The sequence below is a fragment of the Macaca nemestrina genome, chromosome 1, assembly GCF_043159975.1.
Source record: "Macaca nemestrina isolate mMacNem1 chromosome 1, mMacNem.hap1, whole genome shotgun sequence".
In the NCBI taxonomy this organism is placed as follows: domain Eukaryota; kingdom Metazoa; phylum Chordata; class Mammalia; order Primates; family Cercopithecidae; genus Macaca; species Macaca nemestrina.
The window spans coordinates 23,911,542-23,926,788 of record NC_092125.1 but is presented as its reverse complement, the minus strand read 5'-3'; the positions used below and the strand labels follow the sequence as shown (position 1 = coordinate 23,926,788).

The 15,247-nt window shown below is 48.3% G+C and overlaps 1 protein-coding gene across 5 annotated transcripts in view; it reads right to left on the bottom strand.

Moving 5' to 3' along the window:
- Positions 1-246: 246 nt before the first annotated feature.
- Positions 247-15,247, bottom strand: part of LOC105492967 (uridine-cytidine kinase 2) — an 85,391-nt gene continuing 70,390 nt past the window's right edge. For all 5 annotated transcript variants that reach the window (XM_011760359.3, XM_071074903.1, XM_011760360.3 and 2 more), the window contains 3 exons: positions 8,604-8,701; positions 5,922-5,970; positions 247-4,214 (listed from right to left, as the gene is read on the bottom strand). In XM_011760359.3, coding sequence (XP_011758661.2) covers positions 4,075-4,214; positions 5,922-5,970; positions 8,604-8,701 — 287 coding nt within the window. In that variant the 3' untranslated portion in view covers positions 247-4,074. The remainder of the gene's footprint in view (positions 4,215-5,921; positions 5,971-8,603; positions 8,702-15,247) is intronic.

Below are 15,247 nucleotides of genomic sequence, written 5' to 3'. Positions count from 1 at the left end.
TCCAGAAACCCTGGCCCGGGCTTCCCACTTGACAAGAACTGCAAGTCCACTACCTGAACCGGTATCTGAGCCCAGGTGAGGCCTGGGGTCTGCCCCACATACACCCCAGGATCATGAGGGCTTCATGACAGCAGGCCCAGTGACATCTATACCACATATGCACAGCATGGCCCTTCTGGAGCCACTCGGGCTTCACAGCCAGGATTCGGTCGCTGCTCTGGGCCAAGCATCACACAGAAGGCGAGAGCCGGATCCTTTTTGTTTGTCTTTATTTACAGCAAAGTACATAATATGTGGTCACTTTGTAACCACTAACAATAAAGGTTGGATGGTAAAAAGAAAAGGGAGAGGAGCAAGCATCTTAAAGGGGCGGGAGGGGGGGGAAAGCCTAAGTCTGTATTTAGCTACTCACCCTGCTCCTGAGGCAGGACTGGGTAGGCACTCCCTGCCTCTAAGACCACAGCCAAGCTGACCTGGAATGCCAGTCCCCAGTATGAGGAGGGCAGCAGAACGTCCAGAGACAAAAGATGAAAGGGGACTGAGCTCTGGATGCATCCACTTATGCCTTTGCCAGACTGTTCCCTTCCTTGTTTTGTTTGAATGCTTCCCCCACCCCACCCTGAGCAAAGTGTAAAGGGCAACGGTGGTACAGAAGTACAGGCGGTCCCTTCCAGAAGCAGTCCTGAACCCCATAACCCACCTACCTAGCTGCTCCTCAGCCTGCCCAGTTCTTGGCCCTGGAATCTTTAACAGGCACATAGGAGATTCCAGGGCAGAGGAAAGTATTTCCCTGCAAGAGGCTACTTCCCTCCAACAGCCATGGGGGCCAGTGCAGGTCAAGTTTGCTAAATCAAGGGAAGTGCACGAGAGCAGCAAGAGAGATCATATACAAACCAACCAGGCTTCCGGCCCTCCTGCTGCCCGACTGCTCTGAAGTGTACACAAGCCTCCGGCCCGAGCCAGCGGCCTAATGAAATGCTGGCAACCCACCCAGGGTGTGCCCACAAGTATCCAGCTCCAAGTCCAAGTAAGGCGGGGAGTCAACTTCCCCATGATGGCCAAGTGGCCAAGACCAGAAGCAGGGATGATTAGGCTAGTTCTGCGGCAAGGTGAACTGGAGACCCTGTCTCTGCCCTCCTCCCCTGGCCTGTCGCACAGACATCCCGTTGTTTAACCCACTGCCTTTGCAAGGACCTGCTCTGTCCGCTCCAAATCAAAGGACACTTGCATCCTTCTTACATAGACTCCCATCTCTCTGCTCAGTGGTCCCAGGTTGCCCAAGAATAAGAAACTTGGGTCAGTAGACGGCTCATTAGTGTGAAGGAGTGTGAGGCCAGGCCTTCCTGTGACATAATGCTTCTGGGCTTGTTTCCTAAACACTTGGTCCACACACAATACCTGGGCAGGAAGAGAGAACCGAGCACCACTGGATGGCTCTGGAGCCAGGGGACTTGCATGCACATACAACCCACATCACCCCACTCTGCTCATCTGTGCCTCCACCCTGAACAGCAAAGAGTACCTTGATGGCAAATGTCATGGTTTCTGGTCTAATAATTCTACTCCTAACTCTCCATGGAATCAGAGACCCAGAGGCTCTTAAAAAACTAAGACCATTGTTTGTTCCTAGAAAGCTCAAGTTCAGATACAGAGTTGGCTAAATGCTGGGCTGCCACAGAGGGGTAGAGCCTTCTATCCCTTCCTTGTTCCAGACATGGTGTCACAGACCCCAGCAGACACTGTTCTGTGTCCCCAGCCAAGCCACCAAGAATTGGTGATCATTTGACAAGGGGCAGGGCAGCCCTTATAGCTGTTTCCAAGCTGGGAGTGGCCTACTCAGAGATACTGGAGGCTGGGTCCCAACACCACAGGTAAATGAGGAAGCAGCTAGGTAAAGGCTCAGAGATGAGACAAGTCCATCTTCCAAGGCAGTGGGATAAACAGCCAAGGCACTAAATGGTTTGGCACCTGGGAGCTTCAAGTAAAGTTGAGCATGCTGCCCACTGAAAGGCCAAGGCTCTCCCAGACAGGGGTGGGCTTCACCTGAGCACGGCCCAGTGCCGTCAAGGCCAGGGGCCCTGTGTCCTCAGGATGCTAACCCAGGCCTGCATTCCCCGCTTCATCTCAGAACAGATCAAGCCATGACTACAAGGATAATAATGATTGATCCTGAACACACACTCCAGAACTCAGCCATCCTGTTGAGCTCTGGCTTTCAAAGGAGGCATCTTGGGAGCCTTCCTTTGCTCCAAGTAGGCAGCTGCTGTGACTGGGAGCTCCTTTCAGAGCCTGCATGGTCTCCTGAAAGTCTCCGGGTGGCAAGCTCTGTTGGGGACTAGGTTTGACTCTTCTAAAATAGCAAAACAGATTTAGAGTCAAACTGAACCCAGAGAAGGGGAATCAGACTGGATGGTGCTGAATCTGAGGGGGAAATTTGGTGTGACCAGGTAGTAACGGAGACCAATTTACCTGAATGGCTCGCACAGGCTCTGAGAGCAATGTAAAGAGAAGGTTCTCCAAAATGTTTCTGGCAATGGCAGCCACAGTGGGACAGCTAAGGGCACAGTCCACCAAGCACTAGGGTGGTCAACAATGAAATGAAAATCTCTGGCTCTTCTGTGGTCAGAAACTGAGGCTCGGGACTCTATAATCAGACCTCCTTTAGGCTCACTTGGGCTCCCCTCCACCCAGAATGTCAGGAATCTGTACTTCCAGAGAAAACACTGCCACCAAGCAGCGGCTCTCAGGAGAGCTAGAAATCTCCACCCCAAATATTTCAACCTCAGACTCCAACCTAGGTACCTATGATTTAAATACTCTCCTTTTAAATACTTTTTAAAAACTGCTTTTCCGAGCCCCTTTTATGCTCTGCAGCTGCCATATCCACTAGGTGGTATTGCAAGTAAGTAAATCATCCTGGCCGTGATGCTGCTAGCGAGAATCCCTGACCCAAGTTACTCTCCTCACCTCACTGCAAACCTCCAGGAAACAGAAACTACAGAGCTCCCCTGCCAGCTTGTGAGGCGCTGCTGCCGGTGTCAGTTACCGAAGCCCTCACCCACGCCCAGCCTGCAATGGGGCACTCTATATTCCACAATACAGGAAAAAGCCCAAGGAGTCAGATCAGTTACGTCCCTGGGAAGCAGAAAGAACCAGTGATTCTTCAGATATGACAGCAGGCACAGTTCTGCCCTCTCCTTTTCATCTTCTATCAGGAAGCGATCCCATAAAATCTCTTCCAGGGAAGGAAAGAGGCAGCTCTGGCTTCTTGGAGAGACGGAGAAGCAGGAGGGTGAGGAAGGAGTCACCAAGCTATCCAAGCAGCCAGAGGCGAGAGGGTGGGAGCCGGGCAGGAAGCAAGTGCAGAAGACTTGTTCTCCTCAGTGGGCCTCTTCCCTGAGTTTGATTTTTGAGTTGAGGTTTTACCTAATTTCAACTCAAAAAAAAAAAAAAAGAAAAGAAAAAGAAAAGAAAAAAGACAAGAGTATCTCTCATTGACATATCACTAAGTTCCAGCTCCAAGAGTGGTATGTGACAGAGGAGGCAATCAAGGTTTTCCAACCCCACTCCCATCGAGTTCCACGGGGCACTCAAGAGCAATGGGACCTTAGCCACCCTCCCCGTCTCTCACAGATGCCCGAGCCTCCCCGCCCTGGGACACAACAGGCAATTTCCCCTTGGTGAAATTCCAGCTCCAGTCCTAAAAGACCCAAGTACAGACCCTCCTGCAAAATACTTATGGCAAACAGCTTTACAGTATTTGTACATTTACACAAAAATAGATCCTTTTATATATATATGTATTTATAACTGGTTACACGTTGGATTCATAATTAGGCATCACCAGTAGTAGTTGGCACAGTTTTGTTATTTAAGCTCAGGGTCAAGTTCCGTTTCATTTTGTCGTTCCGAAGTACAAAAAGAAAAAAAAAAAAAAAAATCAAAGGCATTTCATCTCCATGGTGTTTTCTTAAATACAGTAATGTCATAGGAAACAGTATGTACAGATGAGCAATGCCTCCTGACCCCTCCTCTGTCTCCTGGAGATAGGGGCTGGGGTCCGATGGAGACGGGTCAATGCGGCCTGCTGCTGGACTCCGATGCCTGCCTCTTGCGTGAAGGGGTGTAGCCGTTGAGACAGCCATTGGTCTGCCGTTTGGAGGGCCCTCCATTCAGGATGTCCTGGATGTGCTGCACGATGAGGTTGATGGCCACTGTGGGGCAGAGACCAGCAGAGCGTTATGGGTGCAGGCACGGATGCAGGGAGTCTGTCTGGGGAAAGGGCACGCAGGAACCACAGCTGAAAGACTTCCAGGGAAGTGGCTCTGCCACTTGCAGGCAAGTCATCCAACTTCCCAGTGGCTCTGCCTGGGCTAATATGATCCCTCTCCTTTGCAGGAGGGCTAAGACAGACAATGCTTAGCACAGAGTAAGCCCTTAAGGAATGGGTATCTTATCAGGAGATGATCAGTCACCACTGGATGAAGCACTTGGGCCAAATTCTGCAGACGTGCTAACCAGCCATGGTTCTGCCACATCAATTAGCTATGAGACCTTTCCACCAGGAAACCTTCCAGTTTTCCATCCTAAGACAGAGCATCCCCATGGAAGGCCCTCTGTCCCTCCAAACCACATAACAGAGAGAGCTATTTTTTCTTAGCATTAGAAATAAATTATATACCTCAACCAAGAGGTCAATCTAACATCACCAAAAATGGAATACACATCAAATGCTCTCTCATGTGATAAACAAAGAGGACCATGCCATCTCTCTCCGGGGATAATTCCTTCAGATTACATAAGCTCATGAATCCAATCATAAGAAAGCAAAAGACACACTCAAATTGAGGACCATTCTACCAAACAATGGGCCTGTATGCTTCGAAAATGTGTTAAAAAAAACAAAAGATAGGGAACATCTCCAGGTTAAAAGAGGTCGTATCAATGGTAAGTGTATTGGATTTAATGACTGCATTGTGGTGATGAAAAAGAATGCCTTTGTTCTTAAAAAATACAGGGTTAAATATTTACTGCTATAACTTACTCCAAACAGCTCAATAAATAATCTTTTCAAAAGAAGGGAAAATTAAATAAATTCTAAAGAGAATGAAGAAACCAGGTCCCATCTTACAGATCAACTCTGCCACACTATGCCTAGTCCAGAGACATTCATACTTCCTAGACAAGCCAAAAAAATAAAACAATGGGGCCAGGTGCTATGGCGCATGCCTATAATCCTAACACTTTGGGAGGCTGAGGTGGGACAGTCGCTTGAGGTAGGAGTTTTAGACCAGCTTAGGCAACATAATAAAACCATCTCTACAAAAATATTTTTTTTAAATTAGCAGAGCATGGTGGTGCACGCCTGTAGTCCCAGCTACCGGGAGGCTGTGGCAGGAGAATCACTTGAGCTCAGGAGCTGGAGGCTGCAAATGAGCTGTGACTGTGCTACTGCACTTCAGTCTGGGTGACAGAGCAAGACCTTGTCTCTAAAGTAAAATACAATAAAATGAAAAATAAGTACAATAACGGTAGCAATGAGCTCCCTTTAGAAAGAGCTACCGTGATGGCAGGTCACTCTAAATTAGATCGAGGGAATCTACTTTTGCTAAAAGGTGGCCTCAGAAGCAAAGTATCCAAGTGTCATCATTGGGAAGTGATAGTAAAAGGTAATCTACAGCCCTCTATTTCTGCCAGAGAAGCACAAGTGCCTGTCTGTCCCCATAACATGAGGGTGCCTACACCCAGGGATCTGTTCCCGAGGCCAGACATGTAGGTGGAAAGGTTCTGCTGGCTCACAATCACAGACAAGCAGGGCAGCCAGGTCTGCAGAGCCCTGTATGGTCACCACGTCCTGCCCCAAATTATGACTGACAAAGGGCAGACGTTATACTCCAGGATGACACTCCGCCGGGACTCACCTAGATTGTCTGCACCTCTAGGGATGATCACATCAGCATACTTCTTTGTCTGTGGAGAAAGACAGTTAAAACGCATTAACACAGTTCAGAGACAACTGGCGCAAGCCCCTCTCCAAGGGAACATGAAGAAAGGGCAGCCTTCATACTAGCGAGCCGAGAGGGGCAGCTTTTAAGGCTTCAAATATAATATTGTTTACAACTTCACAGTGAATGCATCTATTAATAGAAATTTGGGGAAACCTAAGGAAGTGCCTTGTTTAGCTGAATTGTGAATGAAAGAAGATAAGCAGGGAATGAGGAAAATGGGAACAAAGGACTGAAGACTTTTATGTATCAGTGAGGGAAAAATGGTCTAGACTGAGTGGTTAATCCAAAACCAATTCATAATTCAATTTATAATTATCTACAATGGATTTTTATCCACTTTATCTACATTACAAGAATTTAGCTTTTATTCAAGTTCTCTCTCACTCTTTTTCTATTTTTTTAAGACAGTGTCTCACTCTGTCACCCAGGCTGGAGTGCAGTGGCATCATCACAGCTCACTGCAGCCTTGACCTCCTGAGTTGGGTAGATCGTCCCACCTCAGCCTCTGAGTAGCTGGGACTACAGGCACCCGTCACCACACCCAGCTACTTTTTGTTATTTTTTATAGAGAGGGGGTATTACCATGTTGCCCAGGCTGGTCTCAAACTCCTGGGCTCCAGCGATCCACCCACCTGGGCCTCCTAAAGTCTCAGGATTACAGGCGTGAGCCACTGCTCCCAACCAAGTTCTCATTTCTAACGCTTAACACTGTTTCAGCTTACGACCTACGCAGAGAACATGGTCTTTGAAGCCAAACACTTAATTGCCTCTTTTCCACTAGGACAAATATGAACTAGAAAAATCCAAACTTTCCAGGGGACTGGTTCACCTCAGACTTTTACGCATAGTCTAAAACATGACAATGTTCACTCCTAGCACAGGGTAAAACCAGAAAAAGTATTCTTCACTGACGACCAGTTCATAGGTTCTGTTATTACCCAAATTTTTTAAAAAAGAAAGGCCACAAAGAGGCATATTTCTTTTTTGTTGCTCCAAATTTACTGAGATCTTGTAGACCATTCTACAAATAACTGCATCCTGGTATATAAACTCAGTCTAGCATAAGACCACATAAACCACACCTCAAGCGTGTGGGCTTCTTACTCTGCGCAGCTTCCACCCTAGGATTGCTGAAAGGCAACGGTGTCAGCCCCAAACCCAAGTCAAACTGAGCAGACATTGATCAGGTCCAAGTTCCTGGCTTACACGGGAATGAGCTGATCTTCCCTGAGCAAACAGTGGCTGGACAGTGGGAGCAAGCAGAAATAACTCAGAAAATGTCTATGCAGAAATTTTAGCTTTGTTACAACTAAGTTAAACAGCAGAAAACTGACAGTTAACTATAATTGATTTCCAATAATAAATTCATCTTGTATTCTTATTAAGTCAAAAATAACAGGAGGGGTCCTCAGATAGATAAATGGGTGGAAAGAAGTTCATCGCTCCTTAGCCCTCTCTGGTCTCTTCCCAGTAACCTACTCTTGTAACCCAGTAGTCTCCAGGATAATGGATAGGGCATCAACCTTACTCAGTTGGCTCAAAAAGTCCACCTGTCCCGCATCTAAAACCAAAGTCAAGTATGGGTTATTGTAAAAGCTACTAATATCCTTGAAGAAACAAAGAGTTTGAGGATCATATTTTCCCAGAAGAAAAAGAATGAAGTTTATTAGAATAAACAGGGAAATTCCAATACCCAGTCTTACTCTAAATCTATTCTCATTGTCTTCAGAGATTCCAGCCTTCCCAGTGTATCTCAACCAAGACCAGGTTAAGTCCCAACCTCTTCCTACCCTTACTCCTCATCTCAGAGCTCAACTATAAATAATTAAGGAGCCAGACCATGGTTTGGCCAAGCTGGAGAAGACTCAGTGACTCAGTAGGATTCTCCTGAGTTAAATACTTCTCCTTCTGCAGCCCCACCACACCACACCTCTTGTCTCTGGTATCCTTCCCTCAACATGCCCCTTCCTGTCTTTCCTGGGCTGAGGGCCAACTCCCTCCGTTCTTCCTTCTCTGAAAGCCACCTCACTAGAGAATTCCTAGCTGCCACAGGAAGGACTGGTGCGTCTGCAAGGGTGAAGGGAAGGAAGCTTATTCCAGTAAGGCGTGACAGTCCCCAAATGGGAGCTAAAGACAAGCTCAAAGCAGGGCTCACCAGTGATGGCAGGAGAGGCTCAGAGGGGAACACCTCGGGGCATAGGACCCAGTGCATCCATACTTCACCCACTGCAGGCCCTTCAGAGATCCAAATGGCTGAGGACTCTCCTTGGATATGACACACCCTCAGTAAAGAGTCTCATACCATGATCCCACCAAGCAAGAAGTCTAGAACTAGCTGGGAATTAAATGACCTGCCTAAGGACTGGCAGGACCCTACAGGGCTACCCAAAGAAAGAACAGCAGGACAGGGCTCCTGGAGAACACAGAGGACACAAGGGCCAAGGGCTGCCCTCTCTTAGGACTTCGGGACAGAGGATCACTCAGAGAGAGGAGTGAGATTCGGGCAGGGGAGCTCCACCAACTTGCATACCTTCATTTGTATCATCGCATTTTAAATTCTACATGCAACAAAAACAAACCGAGAACACAACTCACTGGCAAGCAGAATTCCTCAAAGGCAGGCTTGACGAATGTAATGTACTGAGATAAAATCTGTTCAAGATCCCTGCCTCTCTCGCTGATGTCCCTTAATACTGTAAGAGAAGGGAAAAGAAGAATCAAAAAACGGTGTAGGAGCCAGCACACACCCGCCCTTCATGGGGTGGACCTAGCTCCCACAGGCTCCACAATTACTCTAGATGATTCTCAAGCTGGAATCCTGAGAGGCCTGACCAAGAGCAGATCAGCAGCGGCTTCGAAAAAGACAAGTTACATTCTGACATCTTACAATGGTCAAACGTGGCAATGATAACAATGCTCTTTGAAACAAAAGGTTGTCCATGGAGGCCAACAGCCTTCTTGTTTTAAGCAACATTTGATCCAAACAAAATTTCAGTGTGAATTTAAAAAAAAAAAAAAAGCAGGGCAGCCCTGGAGAGCTCACTGTTAACAGGAAGCAATCTGGGCCCACGGAGGGCTGGGTTGCACGCTGCCTCCTTGCATGCACTTACCTGTGTTCAGAAGTCCAGCGACCCGCTGCTCAGCTCACTGCTCCCAGCTCCCACCCATGCTCCCTCTGCAGCATGGAGCCCAGGCCAGGCAGAGGACCCAGCCATGGTTAACCATTTCCACCTACCTCAAACACAGAGGTTTGCCACAAAAAAAAAAAAAAAAAAAAAAAAAAAAAAATCACTCAGTGAAAGATAAGAAAACCATGGTCTAGAGAATGGTGGGCTGGCGCTGATGAAGCCCAAACTGACAACAAACTCACCATCTTCTGTCTTCTACCTTCTTCCCCCTGCTCAGTTTTATCCAGGGGCTTTTACCATTCCTTTTTTTTTTCTTTAAAAGTGTTTTTTCTTTTAAGACAAGGTGTCTCGCTCTGTCACACAGGCTGGAGTGCAGTAGCATAGCACAGTCATAGCTCACTACAGCCTCAACCTCCTGGGCTCTAGCAAGTGATCCTCCCACCTCAACCTCCCAAGTAGCTGGCACTACAGGCACACACAACCTCAATGGACTAATGGTTTTTTGTTGTTGTTTGTTTTTGAGACAGAGTCTCATCACTCTGTCGCCCAGGCTGGAGTGCAGTGCCGCAATCTTGGCTCACTGCAACCTCTGCCTCCCAGGTTCAAGCAATTCTTCTGCCTCAGCCTCCTGAGTAGCTGGGACTACAGGCACCTGCCAGCACACCTGGCTGATTTATTTTACATTTTTAGTAGAGACAGGGTTTCACTGTGTTAGCCAGGATGATCTCGATCTCCTGATCTCATGATCTGCCTGCCTCAGCCTCCCAATGTGCTGGGAATTACAGGTGTGAGCCGTTTTTTTTTTTTTTTTCTGTAGACACAGCGTCTTGCTTTGTTGCCCAGGCTAGTCTTGAATTCTTGGGCTCAAGTGATCCTTCTGCCTCGGCCTCCCAAAGTGCTGGAATTACAGGCAGCCCATACACTCTTTATTAAATAGAATCTTCTGTCAATAAATAGAAGACTGATCACCCTGGTTCTGCCGCTGCACATGAGCCTTAGTTTCCCCATGAGTGGGGAGTTTGGAAGGAGATTCTCTTAATTAAAACTGCCTCCCTTTGCAGATGTCATTTGTAAATGTTATCTTAATTTAATCTTATCATCTGAGCTGCTAAATCTTTCACCCCAAAAAGTTACCGCATCCATCTACAATCATTTGTAGTGGCTCTTCAGCTCTTTCCCAACCACTTCTCAGTGAACAGACTCAAGGGTGGGGTGAAACTCACTGTAAACGAACATGGGGTATATATCTGTGACGGAACTTCTGAAAGCCATGTGTCTAAATAGTTCTGTCTTTATACACACATGCACAGATGCACGCACAGAGAGGGCAGGGAACGGGGAGGCTGTCATGGCTATGATCCAGGCTGACAGGAAGTCTAGAAGATGAGAAGGCTAGAAAATTGCCAGGAAATCCACATTTCCAGAAAGCCGGGCACTAATGATGCTGCCATTTGACTTTTGTAACAGCTCCCCGATTTACGAAGTGTTTTCTCCATGGGAGACCTGGTAATAAAACAGTTGGTTGGTCGCTAATGTGTCAGGACTTGCCCACCCAGCCCGGCAGCAGCCTTCTCCAGCCAGGAAATGGTTTTCCCCACCCCTGCAACGCTGGCCCTGGGCTCCTGCTGCCGACCTGCTGCTCTGGCAGATCTGCTGGGAGACTCGCCAAGAAGGAGCCCTGAGGAGCTGCCACGTGGCTCACCCCCCAAAAATCCCCAGAGCTCCGGCACACGTGGCTAACCAGAGTAGCACTGCCAAAACACACAGCCAGCGCGGCCTCCAATTCTTCACACATCTCCAGATAAAGCCCAAAGAAAAAAGGAAATCAGATCAAAAAGGTATCACAGCTAGGAAAAAACAAACACACAAGCACTCTGTGCGTGCTTGGGCAGCTTTTACTTAAAGCTCTGCAAACGCCTGATGCTAGGATTGTTTCGCAACACATGCTTTTCAGACAATTGCCGAAGGCTGTAGCACTGGAGGAAGCTTTGTCCTTCTCCCAGCACACGCGCGCACACACACGTGCACACAAACACACGTGCACACACGCACGCACACACAGTGCACGTCCACACCCTGTCATGTAGTCCTCCTACTGCCCTCAGCCTGGGCCTTCAGCCCCCTTCCTTCTATAGACCTGGTGGCTTCAGTTGTTTTGTCATTGGCGAGAGGAAGCTGGTCATGCAGAAAGTAGGAAGAGGAGGTAAATCACAGTGAAGCTTCTACAGCCCAAAAGCTGCTTTTTGTTCTACCTCTGTGGGCTCGGGGCGGGGGAAACTGCCCTGGACCTGAATCCTGACCCCAATAACTCCTACTTCTGTGACCTTGGACAAGTGACTTTAACCTCTGTGAATCTTAAGTTCCCTAACTATAAAACAGGAACAATAATGGTACCTTCCTCATAAATATTAATTTAATAAACAAATATAAATATTACTATTCAGGAATACAGAGATGTGCATAAAATTCTTCAGCACCCATAGCTGGCGCCTTAGCACATGTTCAATAAGCATGTGTTCTATGATTATTACGACCACAACAGAAACTGAGGGCACGCTGGGAGGGTGGTGCCTCCCTGACAGAGCTGCTCAACGCCATGGGAGGGCGGGAACCTCGAATTCAGGTAAGCAGGTCAGACCCAGCTGAGCAGGGTGAGCAAAGGGAAAAAGGAGTCCTGCAGGGCAGCTGGAAGGGCGGGGTGCCACACAGTAAGGGAGAGCAGGCCACAAGCACATGGGACAACAAATGTGAGGAGGGAGAAGAAGGAAGACAAGGAAGAGTCTCACTACAGCTTCTATGCTAGAAAAGCAAATGGGGAATGGGTCAGAATGTTGCCCAGACACTGGGAACACGCAACATCAAAAGGCCTTGCCCACCTCTGCTCCCCAAGAACCTCCGATAGAACGATCACCTCAGGCAGACTGGGCCTCCCTGAGCCAAGAACAACAGAGGGCCAGCCACCTCCCTGCACTGAAAGGCCCTGCTCCCCAGGCAGAGTCAGGAAACAGGGCTGCGCCAAGGACTGAGTCAAAACAAGGTCTTGGCACAAACTGGAAACCCCAGGGGCTCAAAAACCAGCTCCTCCATCACTGCTCTGACCCCAGCACGTTTGCTGGGCCAGGACAGGCCCTTTCGGAGGACAGGGTACAGGGCAGGAAGCTACAAGTCTGCCCACATTCCCTGCTGGGCTTCCATGTCAGCCCTTCCAAACCCAGATGTGCTCTTTCTGGTTAGCCAAAAACCAAGAACAAAACTTAGAAGGACCCAAAATAAAGACAATTCCTCAATGGTGAAGTCAATCACTTTAAAAATCTGATGAGGAAATGTGCTACTGTATAGTAAATGAACAGGCTGAATCTCCCTAGGCCCAGTACAGCCCTAATTCTATGTGAACCAAAGAATGATGCATGAGGAAGATGAGGGATCAGCCATCCTAAATCTCCCTGCCCCGCTTCTTCCCTGTCCCTGTATTAAGGGCTGAGAGAGAAGATGAAGGCAAACGAGGCTAGAAACCAATCCCTAGAATGTCAAGGGTTTCCATCAGGAAGGAGGTAGTCTCTAGAGCTGCTTTACTCAAATACAGATTTCTCCCACATGAGGGTCAACTCAGAATGTGGAGGTCACATGCCCAGGAGGATGTGACAGACGGGTAAGATCATGGAGCTAACTCAAGTCTCCAGGAATGTTCAAGCTCACTCAACAGCTGCTTCTGACTAACCAGCCTCCCTACCCCAGCACCCCCGCACTCCACAAAGCACATGCCAAGCATATTTTTTGTCCTACGTGGAGAGAGAATGAATTTGTAGAAATAGCATGCAGAAAAGTCCCATGAGTCCATCAGGAAAGTGACTCGGCAGTAGGTGACATGTGAAGTCAGCAGATCTGAAATGAGAAAGCAGAGCCTTGCCCAGGCAGCCTGTTCAGAGAAGGCGGAGAGGCAGAGCTGGCCCTAAGAAACCCCAGGAGAGGGCCAGCACCACCGTAGGAACTGCTCCCATTTCACACAAGAATCCCATGCAAGAAAGGAAGGGAAAATGTTCTGTTGAACCCACACCGTGATGATCTGTTTGAATTAGACACTAGGATGCACTTTATTTCCAGCGTCATTGCTGCTGCTCAAAACTTGGTTCCAATCTCCTGTGCTGGTTCTTGCACTCCCTGCTGTGAGGCCTCCCTCAGCAGCACTGCATCCCTGACACTGAGTACCACTGCTGGACTAGTGATGGCATCAGCCTGGACATCACCAGCTCCTGAGGACATTACCTGAGCAGATCCCCTTGAAGGACCTAACCAGTCTTGTCAGAAAATTCAGAAAATGAACAGTACCAACCCCTTCGGCAGAAGCAGATTTCTGATCTGCCACATAGATATTTATCGACTTATGCATCACCAGGCATTTTTACCTGCATTACCTCTCATCTTCACAACTACGGCAGAAGTACCAACCCTAAGACCACATTCTAATAAGAAAATGAGATACAAAGAAGTTTAAACACAATCTGCCCAAGGTCACACATCTAGTAAGTGGTCAAACCAGGATCTCAGCCCAGCTCACCTGACTCCAAAATTGATCTGTCCCTGTGTATCACGCTACCTCTCTAATTTGACAAGCTGACATGGACACTGAGCAGATCAACCAAAGTAGGGCCTGAGTTTGTGGATTAAGGTGACAAGCCAGGCCCTGGGGTAGAAGCATGAGGGGCCGTCAGGCTCAGGGTTCAATTATCTATGCAAGTCTTACCCAGCCAAAGTCGTGACACTAAAAGCAGGCCTGTCTGCCCTGCATTATCCATAAAGAAACCCAAGCCGGGGTGGCGCAAGAGCCTAGTCACAAAGCTAGCTGGGAGGAGCTCTGCTAGAACTAAAAGGCCCCTCCCATTCCATTCTTTTTTCCATCACACAAAACTAACTGTCCCCACCCCACGTGGGAGCAGGATGTAGCTCCGACTGACTTAACAGCATGCATATCTATTACTACTTAGAAGGGCCAAGCTCAGGACTTGTTTCTATAGGTTATACTGGTCTCATTAATAGTCCTTACAATTACAGTGCTAAATGGGATAAACTACAGATCTGTTTCATGAACCGAAAGGAGAAAAGTACCCAGACTTTGAAGTCAGAGGTCTCTGGGATAGAGCTTATAAAATCTGAAACTGTCAATAATGTGTCCTGTGACTAGGAGCTAACCTCGTCATTTCCTGTGTCTCCCTGCCTCTTTCACACATCGGAGACTCAAACCTTCTCACCGTTCATTCCTCTATTCAGTCACCCCCACCCACTGCCCTTGCTGGGTCCTGGTCATCTAACTCTGCTAATACTCTTCTCATCTCAACTCTGCTCCCCTCTCCCACCCACCTAAGGACCACACCCCTGCCTCCTGTCTAGATCAGCAGAGCCGTCTCCAAAGAGCTGCTCCAGCTACAGGCTTCACTTACACTTCCTCTGTCAGCACCAGTATCCAACACAGAACAGTGGCCACTTCACTTGCCTTGCTCAGAACTTCAGAGTAGCTTTCCCTTGCCCACCGAGACCCAGACTAGAGATCTCAGTCTCTAACACCAGACCCCAACCTGCTTTCTCGTGTCTCTTCGTACAATGCTCTGAACATTCCAGGTTCCTGCCATTCTCAGAACAAGCCACTGTCTGTACATCTGTGCTGTGCACCTTCATGGGTTGCCGATATCGCCACCCTGCTACACCACATCCAAGTCCCAACCCCTCTTCCTCCATGAAGTCTCCCAATCTCTCCTTCCTGGTAGAAGCAGACTCTCTGCTTAATACCCTAGAGAGCTCAGTTCACAGGCTGGGCTCCTCTACCAAGGGGCATCGCTGTACCTTCAGCACGCAGGCATGGCGGACTTAGCACGGGCACAGGCCCACCCTCAGCACGGCCTGCGGAGGGCACAGCTGACTTCCCTCCTGAGCTGACTGGAAAGAGTGGTAATGCCTCCATAAAGCCTGCTGGAAAATAAAGGGCTAGAGAAGCAGGCTAACAGGATGAGCTGCCCAGCGCTTTAGGCACAGGGGATCCTGTCCTCAGGGGTCCTACAGTTAGTTCCCCAAATCAGAGCATCTTCATTTTGAGGTCTTGTGCACAAATTGCAAGGAACT